Source organism: Carassius gibelio, chromosome B16 (genome assembly GCF_023724105.1).
Source record: "Carassius gibelio isolate Cgi1373 ecotype wild population from Czech Republic chromosome B16, carGib1.2-hapl.c, whole genome shotgun sequence".
NCBI classification, from domain to species: domain Eukaryota; kingdom Metazoa; phylum Chordata; class Actinopteri; order Cypriniformes; family Cyprinidae; genus Carassius; species Carassius gibelio.
In genome coordinates, this window is record NC_068411.1 from 24,866,658 (window position 1) to 24,885,650 (window position 18,993).

An 18,993-nucleotide genomic window follows, 5' to 3' on the forward strand; every position below is an offset into this window, starting at 1 on the left:
ACTTAAACGGTTAACAACCATCAGAAATATAGATTATTTAATGAGAGGGAAAAAGACATTTCAGTTATTTAATCTTGAAGGACAAGTATTTCCAAGGACAAGAACTGTTGACTCACTGTGTTCAGTGCACGCAGACAGAAAGACACCTGTTCAATCAGTCATGCATACTTGAACAAGGATTTCTGCTGATATTCCTTTAGGCCAGTTTTCTTATGCAAGATGAATAAAATAAAATAAATACTCAATGATAAAGAGTTGTATTTTGGACACTTAGAACAAATGACTTGCTATTTTTTTTATGTGACCTGTGCAGACAAAATTATTCACAATGAGCACATTTTAAGATTTTAAGTTTGACCAAAATAGACATTTCAGTTATTTTTTTATTTTGTCCGTAGCTCAAAATTAACCTGTGCTCATTCCGACTAATTTTGCCAGAACAGGTCACATATTATATATACTTACTACTACACATTTCTTTATCAAAAACACTACTTATTCTTTGGGTGTTTTATAAACACTTTAAAACTCCAATGCTCAAACTAATACATTTCCTGGCAGTCTTTATCAACTTGGAAGTTATAATTTGATGCACACCTGATTAACAAAAACCTCAAACAAAAGCACCATAAACATGGCTGCAATTAAACTGTGTAATCCTCTCTAATGCCTTTATCAGCCCAAGTTCAGCAAACTGTGTCCCGCTATCTCTCCAAACTCCACAGTACTCAATCTGAACCTTTTCTTTACTACCAGCTGAATATAAGACTAGCTTCTTAAAAACACCCCTTAACCACATAAGAAGAAGAAGAAAAAAAAAAAAGTAATTGCTTTATATTTTAACTAAACATTCTATTTTCAGAAAAAGCCCAGGACTAAGCAAAGCCTAGCTCACTAAAACACACAAGTTCAATAATATATGCAGGAAGAAGAAATTTTAATAACTTCGACAAATAATATATTAAAAAACAGGTGGATGAGTAAATATAATTTCTACGTACTGCATTACCATAAATGTTTAGTGAGAGAACATTCAATGACCATAATCAATAATAATTCATTTGCCCAAATGAAAATTGGGAGACAATCGAAGGCTAGTCAATCACTCAGCCAAAACACCAAAAATAATGAAACCATTATACTGAAAAAACTAATATGTTATTGGACCTCAAGACAGAACAACTTATTAAAACGGAAAACAGCAAACCCTCACAGCCTCAGTTTTATTCACGTAAAATATAGCATCGGCCTGGGCTAGGCTCCATCAAATACTCCTCTCTTATTGGAAGTTTACAGCTCCAGTGGATTCCTGATTGCTGCTATTGTAATGCAAGTAGATTGTGTCCAGTGGGATAGAAAAGCATTACTTCTGGATTTATCTAATCAGATTCTGCATGCATGGCAAGTGTCACTCAGCACACAGCCTGCCATCAGATTAATGTCCTCACTCTTTTGTAATACAGCCGTCTCACTGGCAAGAAACGCTCAGCGTTCACAGTAGAATCTGGCAACCCGATGCTTGAGTGGAAGGAATGGCAGAACTGTGAATCATGCGTATTTAAAGCCCCCTTTAAAAGCACACAACCCACCCATCAGTGACCCTGGCTGCTAACTGACACCACAACCTGTTTCCATTCCTGCCTCGTGACCTTTCTTTCCTCTCTAGACAGGCTAAATATTCGGAAACCTTTACTGGCATGGTCAAACTCTCCATCACGATCTGATATCTGAACCGGGTCCTTGGCATTCACGGAGCACTGCAATGTCCTTTCTGCAAGGAAACGTTATGAACACACCAGCAAAAGCAAATGATACCCTTGTTGGCATCAGGTGTTATTGCAGATTTGAGACATTTTATTGAAATGCAATCCTCTGGAGATATTCGTTTCCATTCAAGCAGAGATAAAATGTACACAAATAGCTGCTCTGGATGCTGTTATGAAGAATGCCCATCGAGGGGGAAGTCATAGCCTAACAGTTAGAGTGTTGGACTTGCAATCCAAGGGTTGTGAGTTCGAGTCTCGGGCTGGCAGGAATTGTAGGTGGGGGGAGTGAATGTACAGCGCTCTCTCCACCTTCAATACCACAACTGAGGTGTCCTTGAGCAAGGCACCGATCCCCCAACTGCTCCCCGGGCATAAATAGCTGCCCACTGCTCCGGGTGTGTGTTCACAGTGTGTGTGTGTTAACTCTGCTGTGTGTTTCACTTTGGATGGGTTAAACACAAAGTCACCATACTTGGCTGTATGTCACGTCACTCACTTTCAGACTTGCATTAAAGAGACTTTGGTTATACATTGCTAAAATTTGAATATTTATTAAACTGATTGCTCTCTCTTCAACTATGGGCATTTTGGCCCTTTTGAAAGTAAACACTTCTAGTCAAAATCCAGCATGTCCAATAAAAGTTAACAATTGCATTGCAGAAGCAGCAAATCAAAAATTAAGTTATGCATTCTGGTGTGAAAATTAAACTGACATAAATGACACTTTAAACACTTAAAACTAAATTTCATTGCTAGCATTTAGTCAATTCTGCACAAATAAAAAATACATTTTTGTATGATTTATTAAAATAATTGACTGGACATGATGCATAAAATAATCTGTTTAAATTTGATTTGATTTAATTTAATTTGCGTCACGCATACACTTCCATTCAAAAGTTTGGGGTTAATTTTTATTTTATTTTATTCCTTTGAATGAAACATATACTCAACATGACTGCATTTATTTAATAAAATTTTTATTTTAATGTACAATTTCTGCTCAGCATGTTTGTGGAAAACGCTACATTTTCCAGTATTCTTTGATGAACTTGAAAATGAAATGAAAAGTTGATGAAAAAAAGCTTTGTGTTATCACTTTTGATCAATTTAACAGATCCTTACAGAAAATGACTATTAATTTATTCCAAAAAATCTCGCATATCATTTCAGGCATGCTCTTCAATAGCACAATTGTCTTCTTGGCAAAAAAGTACAGTGTGGGACAGGCATAACTGAATCATTTTCATTTTCATTTTTAAATCTATTTAGATGATCAGTTTAATGCATTCAATAATACAACAAGGATAAAACAAAACCTACTAAATGCAGAAAAATTAATTAAGGCACAGGGAACATTTTATAACCATAGTTTCTGACCTTCATTACCAAAAAAAGTAAATAAATCAACCCCTGGGACATAAGTTGAAGAAACACCCTAACGCTTCCTTGACTTCAGTGACATACTCTCCTCCAAAAATAATCGCCTGGAAACACAATCACAGGGAAGTCACCCGGAAATGACCCGGGGCAACGACTAAGTCTGTTATTTTAAGGTGGGGTAATCTCAGCAGACAATGTGTAAGACTATCACATTTCGTGACAGTATTATCAGCTGGATACATAGAGATGTCTTTGAGCGCAGTGAACTGGATTTCTTTATTCTGCAGTTTAACCTCCGTGACACGTGTTCTGTTCAACGTTCCCACCAACTCTGAACTCCGCACTTCATAAAACTCAATTTCACACAGCGTGAACATACACGAAGAGCTTTGAAAAGGTCCAATTCAATGGCGTGGAGCAACCTAACATTTATTAATGGCCACTGCTGAGGGTATGGGAGAAATTGCTGCTGAAAGTATGGCTGGGATTGCTTGACATAAAGGTTGCCTAAACCATGGAGTTTCTTGTAGACAGAGTGGCTAAGATCCAGAGTTGAGAAAGCGCTAAGGCACTTGGAGTAAGTTGAGTAAGTTCATTATAGACTGCAGTAAAGTCTGGGTAAGGTTAATATCTTGTTGCTGAGCAAATGTAACCGAAATGGAATAACTCTAGGTAAGAATGAACCAAGGAATCGAATACTTGCCTGTTCAGCCTGAAAGAGCTCAACCTTGTATCATAAAGGAGTGTTCACACTGATGCGGATACTGTGGGAGGTTGACAAGACATTTATACTTCACTGAAGTATCCAAAGTAGGCAACAAATTGAGTGAGCTTCACTGTCTCAAACGGTGAACTTCAAACCTCCAACTATTATTGAAAACAAATGACTTCCAGTCACACCGTCAGTGCAAATCGCTCTCCATGTAAGTGCCCATTAAGACTGGTATAAGGCATTACGGGAGAAAAAAGGAAGAGAAACATGTTAAATCTGGAATGTTTTACAGCGACTAAGAGTTTCATAATGAGACTGAGGACTGCCTGGACCCAAGGATTGGTTTCTTGTAAGTCTGATTACTTCTCTCCATCACACCATGTGCATATCAGAGGGTAGAAGTCAGACATTTCATACTTCTAGATTGCTGGTAGGATATCAGGGACACATTTCCCTGAGATTGATAATGTGGAAAAATTATTGTAATAATTTACCCTGAGTCTTCAGGATGGGTAGCTTGTCATATTAAATTTGATGGCTGACATTAAGCCTGCATCACCTTCATCAATTTAATCAGGATGCAGGCATGGAGCATACAAGGAGTTTGGACCCTGGGGCAGATGGGAGTCTGAGGTTGATGAAAACGGAAATGGTTGCAAAGATGGAACATGACAAACTTGGTAGGAAGGACCGTTAAGCAATTCTAATCATAACTCACCCTTAAATTTACAGCAAATAAACCAGTACAAAAACAGGCTAAAGCACAGAAGATCTCTCACAGCTCGACTAAATCACTTTTGTAACTTTAAGAGAAAAAAACACAAGATTTACACCGTAAAGAGCATGAAGTGTTTTTGGTTCATATATACAATGTAAGGGTGGGCGATATGACCAAAATAGTATATCACGATAACTAATATATATTTATATCATTATGATGAAAATATTGGTAAAATGTAATTGGTTTTCAATGCGAGTCACTGAAATTCATATTCATTTTGTTTTCAACAAATATTTTGTCCAACTGAATACTGATTTAATAATACAGTATGTGGTAAACTGGGGGCAGCTGTGGCCCAATGGTTAGAGACTTGGACTAGTTATCTGAAGGTTGCTTGTTCAAGTCTTTGTGCTGGCAGGAGTAAGTGAATGAACAGTGCTCTCTTCCACCCTCAATACCCATGGCTGAAGTGCCCATGAGCAAGACACTGAACCCCCAGTTGCTCCCCGGGCGCTGGATCTATAGCTGCCCACTGCTCCGGGTGTGTGTTCACAGTGTGTTCACTTCTCACTGCTGTGTGTGTGCACTTGGATGGGTTAAATGTAGAGCACCAATTCAGAGTATGGGTTATCATACTTGGCAAATGTCACGACATAAGTGTAGAAATCCTTTAGCATGCACTTCTTAATGCAAAAGTGCTTGTTTTCTACATTTTGTTGTTTAACACCTAGTGTTGTTTGATTGCAAGCAACACGTAGGTTCAGGTATACCTGAAACTAGCCTATTACACAAGGCTCCCTTATTAGTCAACGAGACATTCAGACAAATCAGACAAGTGGATTTTTGAAATACAGTTTTGCACATCCCTATTTTCTGGACAAAAATAGAAGTAGCCTCAGAGGTAAACAGTCCGAGTATATTCCTCGGGTTTTTATAGCTTCACTAACCTTTTCTTCTCTTCAAAAAAAAAAACAATTACTGTGATCTAACAAGGCAGTCTTCAACCCTTTAAAGAATTAAAAAGAGGTTTTTATGCTTAATGTGCTCTAAAGGTGGCCAAAGGGCCAATGCATCTGACCTCAATCAGTACAGCCCAAACGACACACACACACACACCTCAAACTCATTAACATCAGATTCTGGTTCAATCGTACCACAAGCTTATTTCGTGACCCATACCAGCACTTGACAAATGCAAAACAAAAAAGAAAACAAAAGCTGTACCATCGACAAGAAAATGCCAGCAGCACCCAGTTGAGAAAGTACACAACTTGGTACAGCACTTCAACCCTTATACTGCCTGTGTAAGACAGTCACAAAGACCAAACCTCAACAACACAGGTGCTCCGTGAATCCATGGATTCTTCTGTATAAAAAAAAAAAAAAAAAAAAAAAAAAAGGTGAAGACTGCAAGTTCAGGCCAGGTTGGAGGTTTGATGGGGCTTCAGCAAGGTTTGCTCTTTTTAACTGCTCCATTAAAAAATGGGTCTGTCGAAGCAAGACTGCTTCAGACTGCTACAGAGCAACTGACGGCTGAATAATATATGGAAAATGGAAAAGAGTTATGGTTTATAAAATGAGATGCACTGCCTCCATGTGCATTAAATATGTCAGGCAGGGAGTAAAAGTGAGTGCTGGTGCTTTGCAGAAAACTCAACACTGTAAAAATGACAATAAGAATCCAAGTGTTTAATTTTGGTAGAAACTGACTGTACATTCTCTTCCATTTCAAAAAGAGACATTAAACAGACATTAAACTGACCAATTCAATAAACTGTTAAATGTGTTTATGTTCAGGCTCATTACTAAACTTTAAATTCTCTATTATTTTGTCAAAATGAATAAAGGAACACTAAATTCTGAAGTCAATTGCTGTAAATGCTATAAGTGAATTCTAATGTACAGATTGGATGTTAATCAGTCTGATTTAATTATTTGGACTTGCTGGTGTTTTAAAGTGTTAGTGAAAATGAGACTATTAGACTATGTTAGTAATAATGATTGGCGTATTAGGCAGCCAATACAAATTCATGGTAACATTTTACACTTTAGGTTACATTTATTAACTACATATTTATTGAGAATGTAATGTAAAGTGTTACCTAATTATTCTGCAAGTAAAAAAGTGCATGCGATGGTCTGAATACATCAAATGAGAATGTAGACTTAGAAATTTAGCAATTCAAGTACATCCGTTTGCATCAATGGATCCGCTACTGACCCAAACTCTGTGACAGAAAAACAAAAAGGATATAAAGATTTCATAACCGAACTGGCTGGATCAACAGATCAGTCAGCTGTAAGTGATTGGGCGACTGTTCTTTTTAAAGAAGAAATTGGGCTTCAGAAACTCATGAAACGCCTGACTAGATTTAAGAATCCCGATTCACGCGTCAAGCTCGTCTGGTCAAAGCAATCAGTCTGAATGATTTAAGCATCGATGAAGGCTCATACTGAAAAACCTTTAATCTTTTTAATCGCTGATGGGAGGAGGAAAACCAACAGCAAATGTCAAATTCACATTTCACTTCCTTTGTGTTCGTTTCCTGGAGATTTAATCCAACATAAAAGAACTGATTAACCTTGAGGAATGATACAGAAGGTTTTCCGGATGAGGACAAGGAGTTCGTCCCGCCTGACACAAGCACATCAAAGCAACGCTCTTGGAATAACTTTGAGGGCCCGTAATTGGCGAGGGGAAAAGCTTGTGCTATGAATGCAAAGCAGCTCGACGAAGTGAGCACATCTTAATTAAACCATTCCGTTTCGGCATACAAAAACGCCTGCGATGCATTGTGTATCACACAAACAGAGCAAATAACTTTACCCAAGTGGGCCGAAAAACCACTGTGATTAATATTTAGCATATCACTGTGTGATAACGGATTAGAAAACCTCCATCTGCAATGTGGCATAATGCTACTTTGAATCTTACATTTCATTAACCAGAAACCGAGACTGATATGTTTTTCCTAAACTAGATTTCTATGCATCAGTCCTCTGGAAATTGCTATTGATCCCATATTTAAGCTTAATTCTCACCGATAATTATCTGGCACAGAGTTAATGAACAGTGTTAAATTCATAATGGCTTAAAAAGAGGCCTTGGTTACACCAGTTATTGAAGAATTTGTTTAAAAATTACAATCTTTCATCGAATACTTATTTTTATGTTGTTCTGATCTACTTTCTTCTGATATCACAGATTTGTGTACCGATTCTACTTATTCTTTGGAAAGAAAATACTCAAAAAGGAATTATTTATATACCTCTTTGTTTGAGCATTATAAATATATGAGTTTGTACATCTGTGAACTATCATATATCATCAATGGTCAGGGTGGAACATTACATTGCAAGCAACTTTATGGACCACATGCGGATTTCAATAAGCAGGAGAAGCTTAGGTGAGAGTCTCCTACAGTATGGAGGAGTAAAAACAACCTGTCCCTGTAATCATGTTTTCACAGTATATCAGTCAGTTGGACAGTGTTAACTACTCCACTTTGACCTCAAGCAGAGATGACACCGCATGAATGAAACTTGAGTGGGAGAAGGCTACAGACACAACTGATCAAGCTACAGGAGCAAACAACAAACTAAAACCTAACTTCCATTTCAGTGTGGGCGAAATACCAGTTTTAAGAATAAAGCAGAGCTTAACAACAAAGATTTTGTTCCGGCAGGCCAAGTAGTTCAGATTGATATATGGTCTGCCAAAATGTTCACCAGCTCCAACAAAAACATTATTTTCTGCATAATGTTTTTGGCAGTCAGAATGATGATTTGCATTTTATAAAAATAAAAAAAATTCAATTCTTTACAAAAAAATTTAATGTACTAATTATTAGTGGTAGACTGATATCGCCAAGGCCGATATATCAGCTGATATTTGGCATTTTTCAAATATCACACCGGAGAAAGGCAGCGCCTGAGCGCGCACAGCTGAGGTCACATTCTCCCTCGTTTACTGTCATCGTTTACGGTTCTAATACGGATAGAAGTCAGTCTAATAATCAGATAGAACGTTTAAACAAAGGAATTAATGTATACAAAACTTATCATAATGATTGCTTTTATATTATTAATAACAGAAAGGCAAACAATATAATACTTTCTCGTTTGCCTGTCAGCATTCAGCAAAAACGCATTTAACATTTAAACAAATCTTTGAATGGCTAATGAACATTTAATTTCACAAACCTAGCAAACTTAGTCAAGTCCAGCTTTGTGATCTTGTGAAGTGTGCATTTTTATCCAAAGTGTAAGTATGTTTATTTTACTCATATTGTAATTAATATTAAATTGATTTCAGATTTCTAAAATAACAAACATTGGTTTCATATCGGCCCCCTACTTTCCAAGGTATTGGAAATGCATCTCTTTTTACCAGTACCTGTGTTCCCTGGGAATTGAACCCACAACCTTTTGCGCCGCTAACGCAATGCTCTACCACTGAGCCACAGGAACACCTATTTGACAGTGATTTCACATTCTCCTAAAATAAACACATTTTTCTTGGCAAATTCATTTTTCATAAGTTTGTATGCACAAGCATCTGTTGTGGGTGTTCTTGGCCATTTTTACAAGGCTTTTTTATAGTGTTCATATCGATATCGGTATTATATTGTATCGACCGAAATTATTCTATAAGAGCAGAAAAAAAACATTAAAACTCCCTACATTTATCCACCTCTTTTTTATAACTACACAAACAATGGTAAGACTTTCAAAAGCAAGTGAGGTGAAGGTCACCTTCCACAGCCTGACAACTCCATCAGGCATGATCCAGGCTGCTAAACGCTCAAACTCTAAAGACGAGGTCAGCTGGACAGGAAGTAATAATGTTAATAAGCTGGCTAATAGAGACAAACATGAAGAGGTCATGAACCTAGACTGAGTTGCAGTGGCATCAGCGATGCTAACTAGACAGATAAACAGCACTACAATAACTGGTGCCATTTTAAGCCATCCTAATTATCACAGCACTTCCCTCTATTCCTCCAAGTGATACTCGAGGCCTGCCACATCATTTTATGTGTCCCGTGAAAGCATAGCTGTATGATCGTCTTAAAATAAAAATCGAAGCTTCTTTAGATTGTAAATTATGAAAGTGCATATCAATACCAAACGTTTCTTTCTATTTTGTGTACGATTTATACGGAGAAATTGACTTTGGTGTGCATTACAAATCACATGCAATGGTTAGGATTAGGGGTGTGGGATTTTTCTGTTGATGATGACTGCATGGACGACTCAAAGGAATAAGTGCAGACCTCAGTGCTTGAGCACCACCTCGAATGATCGAGCAGCACACACGGAAAAACACGATATACTCAATTCATTAAAAAAAAAAATCCAATTGCTGCTTTCAGACATGATTGGACAGATCGTTTTAATAGTTAGTTTGTGGCGGTTTCTATTGAGTTTTTGTAATGCCCAGAACGCATTACATAGCCTATGCAAGAGCGCATCAAATGTGCTAGCGCAAATCTTTCTGTTTGCAGCTGGATTCCCATTCACTCCCACAGAAAATGGACAAGCTTTCTATCGGTCAGACATGATAAGTGCGCGCGCTCAAATTATATTCTCTCCTGAGCTTAATAAAACGCAACCTGGAGTGTGGGTATGCACTGGCAGAAATAAATTGGCGCATATGCCAACGAAATGTAAATCAGTAGTATTTACATAGCATAACCGTAATAAATGCGTTTCGCACATGTCCCGCATTTTCCCGTAAAATCACATCTACTGTCCTGCAACAGATCTATAGCCAGGTGGTCACCCTAGCTTAGAGCAATAAAATAATAATTACTAATTTAAATCAGTAAATTTGAACGAAAACAATACATTAAAAAAAATTAAAAGCAGTTTTTTTTTTTCGCGATACGACCAACTAAGGATCCTGTAAGCGAATGCATTCAAAGAGCAAGTTCAAAACAGCGCTAATGAAGAGAAAGCATGGCCGATGTCATCGGAGGTGGTGGAGATAACAGTTCTCGCTTACAAAAGTCACAAAAAAAAATTATAATTCAGCAAGCTATGTGGCTTAAAAGCAAGAGTGTTTTAAACTGGGTGCTGGCTGAAGGTGCTTTAGTTTACGTAGCAGTCAGTGGTTTAGTAAATCTGGATCAATTAGGTCAAGGTAGCTCGTTTAGTGGTCTTTTGGCGTCCCTCTGTGTTCCTGTTTGGTATCGCAGATTGCAATTTTTGTTTATTAAAAATCTGGTAAACTACTAAATGCAATGTAGACATTTTCATTTTCCGTGAAGGTGCTTCGCGACAGTGTATCATGAAAAGTGCTATACAAGTGAATTTATTAAAAACAATTATTAATTAATTTATTTATTGTGGCACAATATACATTCATTGCGAATTATGAAAAAGTACTTTAGTTTGTATCTATTTATTTTTGGGTGGGGGAGCGGGGTTGAGCACCACTTCTTTTTTTCTACTACAAGCATTGATTGTGTATCATATGCACACCAAACATGTGTGTATCATATGCACATCAAAACCAATTTCCTCATATAAATCACATGCCATATATAAACAGAAAATCATGCTATTGATACACATCTGCATGAGAGCGGGCTCATGCCATATCGGTCACACATTCTTAGCAGCTCACAATTATTTGTTGTGCCATAAATGTTATAAAGTTTTTAGTTAATTTAATGACTTGTGTTTTATGATACTTGCCTTTATTATTTACTCTGATTTATTAATAATAAATAATAATAAAAAAATTATAGTGTGATTTGGATTTCTTAAAATGATAAATTAAAAAGGATGTTAAAATAACACCAAGCAATTGCATAATTTTTCAATCTACTCAAATGCATATTCAATATTTTTAAGTTAAATAATTATTTAACAACATGTTAAGGAGTAGTAACATTTGTCTTAGAATTACAACTGGCCCTTTGTTGGCAGCCATAATGTTGAAGTGGCCCTCAGTGAAAATGAGTTTGACACCCCTGCTATATTCTCTAACAATGCCTTGAACAGGTTACGCCAATACAGTAAAAAAAGATGGCCGGTGCTTGGCCTCTTCTACTCCTTTTAAAGACTAATTAATACGTAGACTTGTAAAGGCCAGCCAGAGGCAACAAGGTCCCTGTGGTCCCTGAAACATTATAATTCTCCTCATATCCTCCAATAAAAGTAGAATCTCATTCAGATATACAGCTCAACTCCACAGGCAGCTCAGAGATAAGTGGCACTCAAATGCTTCTTCAGATCAGAATGCCTGTCACAGACACTGCAGCCCCGGTCAGGGAGATACAGGATGAAAGCTCAATTAACACAGGGGTGGATGGATAATGCCATATGGATTGAGAGAGCAGAGATGGGGATAAGAGCAGGATTCAAAGAAAATGGGGGAAAGGTAAAACAGAAATATGAGCTTTGCGTTGCAGCTCTTATTTCTGTTGCGCAAACAGAACACAGTCAGGGTTAGACGTGGGCAATATGATCAAACTCATTTCACAATATGATTCATTCTATATCACAAGAGATGAGGGAAGAAAGAGAAAAAAAGAAAAAGAAAAAAGGACTTCACTGTGGGGCAATATTTTACCTGACAATACTGCAATATTCTCTCAAATCTCTCCACTCATTTATATTAGGTCAACAAACAATGAAAAGACATGAATTGAAAATCTCTAAACGTGCGTGATTATATATATATATGTATATATATATATATATATATATATATATATATATATATATATATATATATATATATATATATATATATATATCGCCCAGCCCTACTAATTACAGAAATGGTTTTACTGACAAGATGCGCATTAAATATTGCATGCAATTTATAAGTGAAGGGATAAATGTATACAGAAAGTATAAGGATTGCTTTTATATGCCTATTAGTAATAGATAGCCAATCAAAATGCCTTATAATTTGCTGTCAGCATTAAGCAAATACGCATTTATATGATTTAAACTAATCTTTGAATGACTAATGAACATTTAATTTCACAAACCTTGCAAACTAAATCAAATCCAGCTGTGAGATCTTGTGAAGTGTGTATGGTGTATCCAGCATGATCACATGCTCTCTGTGTGACAGCTGGTCCGTGTGAATTGAATGCTTTAAACTTTAAACTCGTGATTTCAAATTATATTTTGCTTAATGCATTTGTCCACTGTCATATTCATGTAAGTTTTACTGTGTGCTGTATGTTAAATCAGGGTTACCCTGGCTTTATTTGAAAAATATGATTCCCAGTGCACACAAACTTCCCAGAATACTGAGTGCCCCATGGATTACAGTGTTTACTTCCTTTTTATTATATTTGTATTAAATATTTGTGAAAAATACCTTGTCATCTAAAGTACAAGTATGTTTAACACATTTATTTTTAATCCATTGTCAAATGATTTCAAATTTCTTAATTATTATTATTTTTTTTAACATATACACATATATACATATACACATATATACACATACACATATACACATATATACACACACACACACACACATATACACATATACACATATACATACATATACACATATATATGTATATGTGTATATATACACATATATATATATATATATATATATATATATATATATTTGCCGATCACTATCAGCAAAAGCTGATAACACCAAAGCTTTCAAATAACTAATAAATATAAATATGTCTGTGGCACCATAAGCACATTCATTTTCACTTAGACTTATTCAGATCTTTCTATGTATTTTTATATTACTCCTCAACTTTTGTTACATGTAAATAACGTAAAATGGTTCCCGCCCCCTGACAGAAGCAAAAATACCCCTTCCGCGATATATACAGCATACCACTTGACACATTTCCTCTTTCATTCCAGCCCTAATTGCATGCTTTGTTACTTGCCTTAAGAGGTTAAAAGAAGCGCACAAGCCAAAGCAAGAGAGAAAACCGACAGACAATACACTAGAGGAATTAAGAGTAGAAAAGCAGAGCAGGAAAAGCAGCACTCCAGCATCCAAAAATGAGAAAGGACAGAGCAGGCTCGGGGCAGTGTGCTGGATCTAAATGAGACACCCAGAGAACCAAAGTGTGTGTGTTGCACTGAAATTATCTGGACATGAAACAATTACTCATTTGAGCTCTCAAATCAATGAAGCTGCTGGCTGGAAACAGAAGAAAAAAAAGTGTCTGAACAAAGCATTTTAAAATGAGGTTCTCTGAGTTATTGCAATTTGCAAACACTTATGATGCTCGGTCAGGCTCCAAACCATTTGAAATGGTTTTATTTACAGGGACAGGTTGAATAAACTTCCCTTCAGTATTTGAACCCAGCATTCAGACAAAACTCCTTCACCTGGTGTAACTGCAGGTAACATTACATTTCAAAAGCCTTAGGTGTTCATTTCAACATCTTACAAGTTTTCTAAGGTTGAAGTCCTAGAATATATTATCAAAATATTTTGCATGCTGAATGACCACTGAATGTCAGCGGGCTCGGATCCAAGACTGAGCCCAGGAAACCAATAACCCAGAGGGACCTGCATCCCAACCTCTACAAAGGGACTTGAGCACTCACACTCAGTTAAAAGCTTCTGAACATTCATATGACTAACAGAGCTGGAAAATCAATCTGAGCCAATGCACGCCTGCCAGCGAAAAAGAAAAACTCCTCCTGCATGTCAAAGTAGATTACTGAAAGAGAGCACACAATAGCCTGAGAGGTGTCAATGCCACACTTGAGAGGACAGTCGCATGTGTGCATGCAAACTGAATGTAAGCACTATGAATCACAAGAATGCAGTCTCTTATTCACGGACAGAATGATCTAGAAATCAAAATCAGATGGATGACAAGCTTAAAAAGTATTTAATACACACAGACAAATGGAATGCACACTTATTCATAAATTAACACATTGGACATTGCTCGGCCAAACAGATTTCTCAAATATATGCATTTGTTTAAAACATTTCTATGGTGTTATGTACCTCAAACAAGCAGGGACAGGAGAATACATTTAAAAGTTAAAAAAGCACACAAAACACTTCAGCATTAACAGATGCCAACAGCCATGCCCAAGTGTGCAACAGCATCACAAGGAACAAAGTGGCATCATGCTAAATAAATGATCATGCCATTCCAGGGTTTGCTGTGTGATTTATGAATGCTCTGAACGGAAATGGGCTAATGACACAAGCACACTTGGCTGAGCCATTATTGTAAATGGTTAGAAAACTATGCTAATAAAATTTAAGAAGCCCATTAGCAAATAGAAATGCCCCGTTTGCTAATTAAAGCTACTCATGCAAGTGGTGCAGTGCATTTATGTATGAGCGCGCTTTCTTGAACATGCATATCAATGTGTACCATGTGCAGATTTAAGGGGTGTTCTCACATATAGATATTAAATGACTGGAGGTCGTCAAGTCTCTGTGCTGTTGTTTGCTAGTAGACGTTCCTACTGGACTGCAGTATCTAACTCTGTCAGGCGGACTGTGAAACCTACTTCCTACACAAACAAGCTGTCTGGGCAACACAAAGCAACCAAATACAGTTTATTTTGCGTTTATGTGCTGTTCAGGGACCACAATAATAGACCACACAGAGGAATTGCAGTTCTGCTAATGGAGGTCTAGTTAGCATGCAACTAGGTGTCTCAAACCAATTTCTGTATATCTTTCAAACATCTCAAAGACACAAATGTTGCAAAATTTGGCCAATACAGTGATTGTGTCAAGCTTAAAAAGGGCCTGTTGCGTCAGCCATGTATGCTGAAAACACATTTCATTCAAGATGGACAGAAAAAAAACAACAACAACCCTTATCCTAACATCTCAGATCAAGAAAGCACTACGACACTCAGGATACGAATACCTACAAACATAAATCAGTATAATATTGAATTGTAACCGAATATTTTACATATGCATAATGTAATACAAAAAGGTACCAATTCTATGACTATTTCACAATAGCGGAAGTAGTAACCAAAGCTAAAAAATAGATCTTGCCACATGATGAAATAATTATTTATTTTTTTTACTACCCAAAGAAACCTCCAAAATCATATTAGCTTTTTTTCATTTCTTAAAACTAACTGTACATGAGAGTTTGTGTATTCCATGACTAGTGATGCACCAATATATGTTTTTTTTTTACAGAAACACTGAAACAAAAGTTTTCATTAAGCTGGAACCTTTCTCTGTATTTAAACAATTATAATCTTTCATTGAACAAATTAAACAATTAATAGCAATGAGCCACCTCTCAGTCAGTATTTTAGCTTATTTTATTTTATTACACAAATTTCTACTCTAGAATTATAAAAGTATTCAATAAATGGTCAGTGATTTTGGCACTATTAAACTGTAACCAGTGAGCTTGAGTTTTGTTTTTTAATTTAGGCTAGTAATATTTGTTTGTGATATTTAAACTGGTGACTAGCATTACAAAATTTCTATGGTATCAAAAATTAAACTGGAACTGCATAATGCATACTTTTTGGGGGGGTGTTTCAGATAAATATTTTTAGTTACATCATTTGTAATGACCAAGTTTTACCTTTGTGCACGCTTAACCTAAAAGAAGCCCATGACTGGCAGACAACCAAAAAACTATACTCTAGCATGTTCACCTTCTTTGCATGAAGATGTTCTTCCGTTGAATATCATTAGTTTCAGCCTAGGAGGTGAGGTTAAGCACATAGATAAGAGTCTTTGATCTTCCGTTCAGACTAATGAATGCAAAGCACCATTACCATCAACATAAGCAGAAAATTTGGACCATACTGTGAAAGGATGGTCCTGCTGTTATTCTCTTTATATGCTAGCCATGGTATAACTGCTGAAACGCAATCTAACACATGCCTGACTATACAATTATTGTTTTTTTTTAAAGAATCCTTCACGGTGAGATGCGTGACAAAGATTACTATCATGATAAAATCAGAAGTTGACCTAAATTCACAAAGCCTCATATACCAGTTTGAGACTTTTTATCACAGACTTTCATAAACAGTTCTTTGCTGCTCTTAACAGGGGGCATGAGGAAATGAGCTATACATTAAACAAAAGGGAAGTGAATGCTTTTGAGTCTCAACTGGATGTAACTGCTGCACAAGGGTTTTAATTCATACCTATGATTCAGGAATGGATTAAACATTTTAGTGCTAAAAATAAACCATTAATTCTAAAGCAGTAGCCATGCGCTTGCATTTGACATATGTGGATAAAGAGAATTACACTCATCTACAAATCTGACATTGTTATAAAACACAGGGATAATTTATGAATACATAACATATGCACACATTAATAGTATCATGAGGTGGGAACACTGCACGGACAGCCATTTTAACATTTAAAACTTTAATATTGCTACTAAAACTTAATTACCAGTGACCCACATAGTACCACATAGTGACCAACCATTTTTACCGGTAAGCTTATAGTCACTATTGAGTTACATACTAGTAATTAACAATAGGTAACATTAACTGATCCATATTAAATGTAACCAAACAGTAAAAATATCTTTGATCAGTTCAACCTAATATAATTTGTTAGATACCAGTACTTAAGCATTTGTTTCTATTCATTACCCAAACAGTTGCTGCTAGGTAGTGCAAATTTGTCAGAGGATACTACAGTAATATGTGATTCAGATAAACCTTTCACTTCTAAATAGAACCAGTTTTACCATTTACTTATAATAAAAACATGTACTTGGTTACTAACTTAGTTCCTGTTCTCCCAATACTAACTTACTAGACAGTCGTAGCGTTGTGTGTTACAATTAATAGTTAAGAATTTACAATTATGACTGACTATTGAACTAGTAGGCTCTATGTAATGAATGAAGTGGACAGATACTAGGACTAATGACGCTAGTTAGCTAACGTTACTGAATAACCTACAAACTTGTAATTAACAACAAGCAACAGTAGCAAAATACAATGTAGGACATTTTAAGAGATAAATGCTAAAACGACTTGCCATAAACCACAATTTTAAATAAATGTAAGTTACAACAGTTAATTTTCTCATTTGGAGTTAAGACACCTTGTTGTGATATTCAATATACCTCAACAGACTGACAATTAACAGCAGTGCTAAATTTAAATAGCACGTTTCTAGCGAAGGCACTATCACAATAAATTTTATTCATCTGGAAATAAAGAAAAAAAATTGAAAAAAAGATGGAGGGCAGCTGCCATGCGATTACGTGTCAAAATTGTAAAGCATGGACGTACCGCAAAAAGACAAAACGCTTCCTGAGACAATTAACGTTACGCTGAGATGAATGGAGGGTCGCAGGGGCTTTGTGCATTACGCACTGACACTCCATTCACAGCGAGATTAACCGTGCATTAGTTACATCTCCAAACCTCAAATTCAAAATGCGCCACAAACCCTCCCGCCTTTACACTCACCAAGGGTCAAACTCGTGAATGATGCTCTCGAAGCGAATAACTGCGAAAAGTCGCGAGCTGAACCCTGCCAACCAGGCCAGAAAGAGAATGGTGAACGAGAGCAAAGACTGCCATCCCGCCGGCTGCGTCAGTCCCCCGGACAGGCCTCCTCCGCTGCCGCCGCATCCAGCCGGGGAGCTGTGCCGTCCGTTGCCCGAGACCGAACCTCCGGCGTTGGAGCTGGCTTTGTGCTTACAGTCGGAGGCGGTGTGGTGCTCCGCCATGTTCTGGAGAATTTGGTTAGAAGAGCACTTCCCACCGCCACGCACCCCTCTTGCCACCAACCCGTTCCCTCCTCGGCGCCAATATTTCTGCGCAACCAGGCCTTTGCTCCAACTGCAGGTATTTGGCGTTGTGTATGAACAATCTGGATTTATTTGCAGTAGATTCCGCGTCTGGGTTGCATGCTAACCGGCTTGCACACGAGATCCGCTGTAGGAGGAGAGGGGGGGATAGGGCGGTTCTACTCCATACAGCAGGAAGAGTCTTTCAGCCTCTCATAGCGAGACAGGTAGAACAAGGCTGGTCATACTTCAGCCAATCCGCTGCAAGGAAACCACTAACAGAAGCTGTGGATCAAGCCAATGAGAGCACGCACAGCATCGAACGTTGACAAACACAAACGGAAAAACGTTGACAGGAGGTTAGCCAATCGTGACTCTGGATTTCAATAACGGACACTGGTTTGAGCCAATCAGTATGAAGAACCGTCACGGCGCTCTACGCGATACACCAATGAAATAAATGAATTTTGCATCGAAAAAATGCTCACTTCACAGAGGCCACTACGCAAACGAAATTTTCATGCGGATGTGAAGCGAATCGATAATAAATCATCAAAAAAAAAAGCCTTGTTTTTGAAGTTGTGGTTGCTTATTTATCTTGAGAGAGTTGGCAACAGTGAACATGTTTATGCCTGAAATTTATTGCGTTTTATGTAGAAAAGGGCG

At 37.1% G+C, this 18,993-nt stretch overlaps 1 protein-coding gene across 1 annotated transcript in view; it reads right to left on the bottom strand.

Annotated features, from left to right (window-relative positions):
- Window positions 1-18,517, bottom strand: part of LOC127975128 (dolichyl-diphosphooligosaccharide--protein glycosyltransferase subunit STT3B) — a 40,926-nt gene extending 22,409 nt beyond the window's left edge. Inside the window, exon 1 of the mRNA XM_052578939.1 lies at window positions 18,005-18,517. Coding sequence (XP_052434899.1) covers window positions 18,005-18,267 — 263 coding nt within the window. The 5' untranslated portion in view covers window positions 18,268-18,517. The remainder of the gene's footprint in view (window positions 1-18,004) is intronic.
- Window positions 18,518-18,993: the final 476 nt, after the last annotated feature.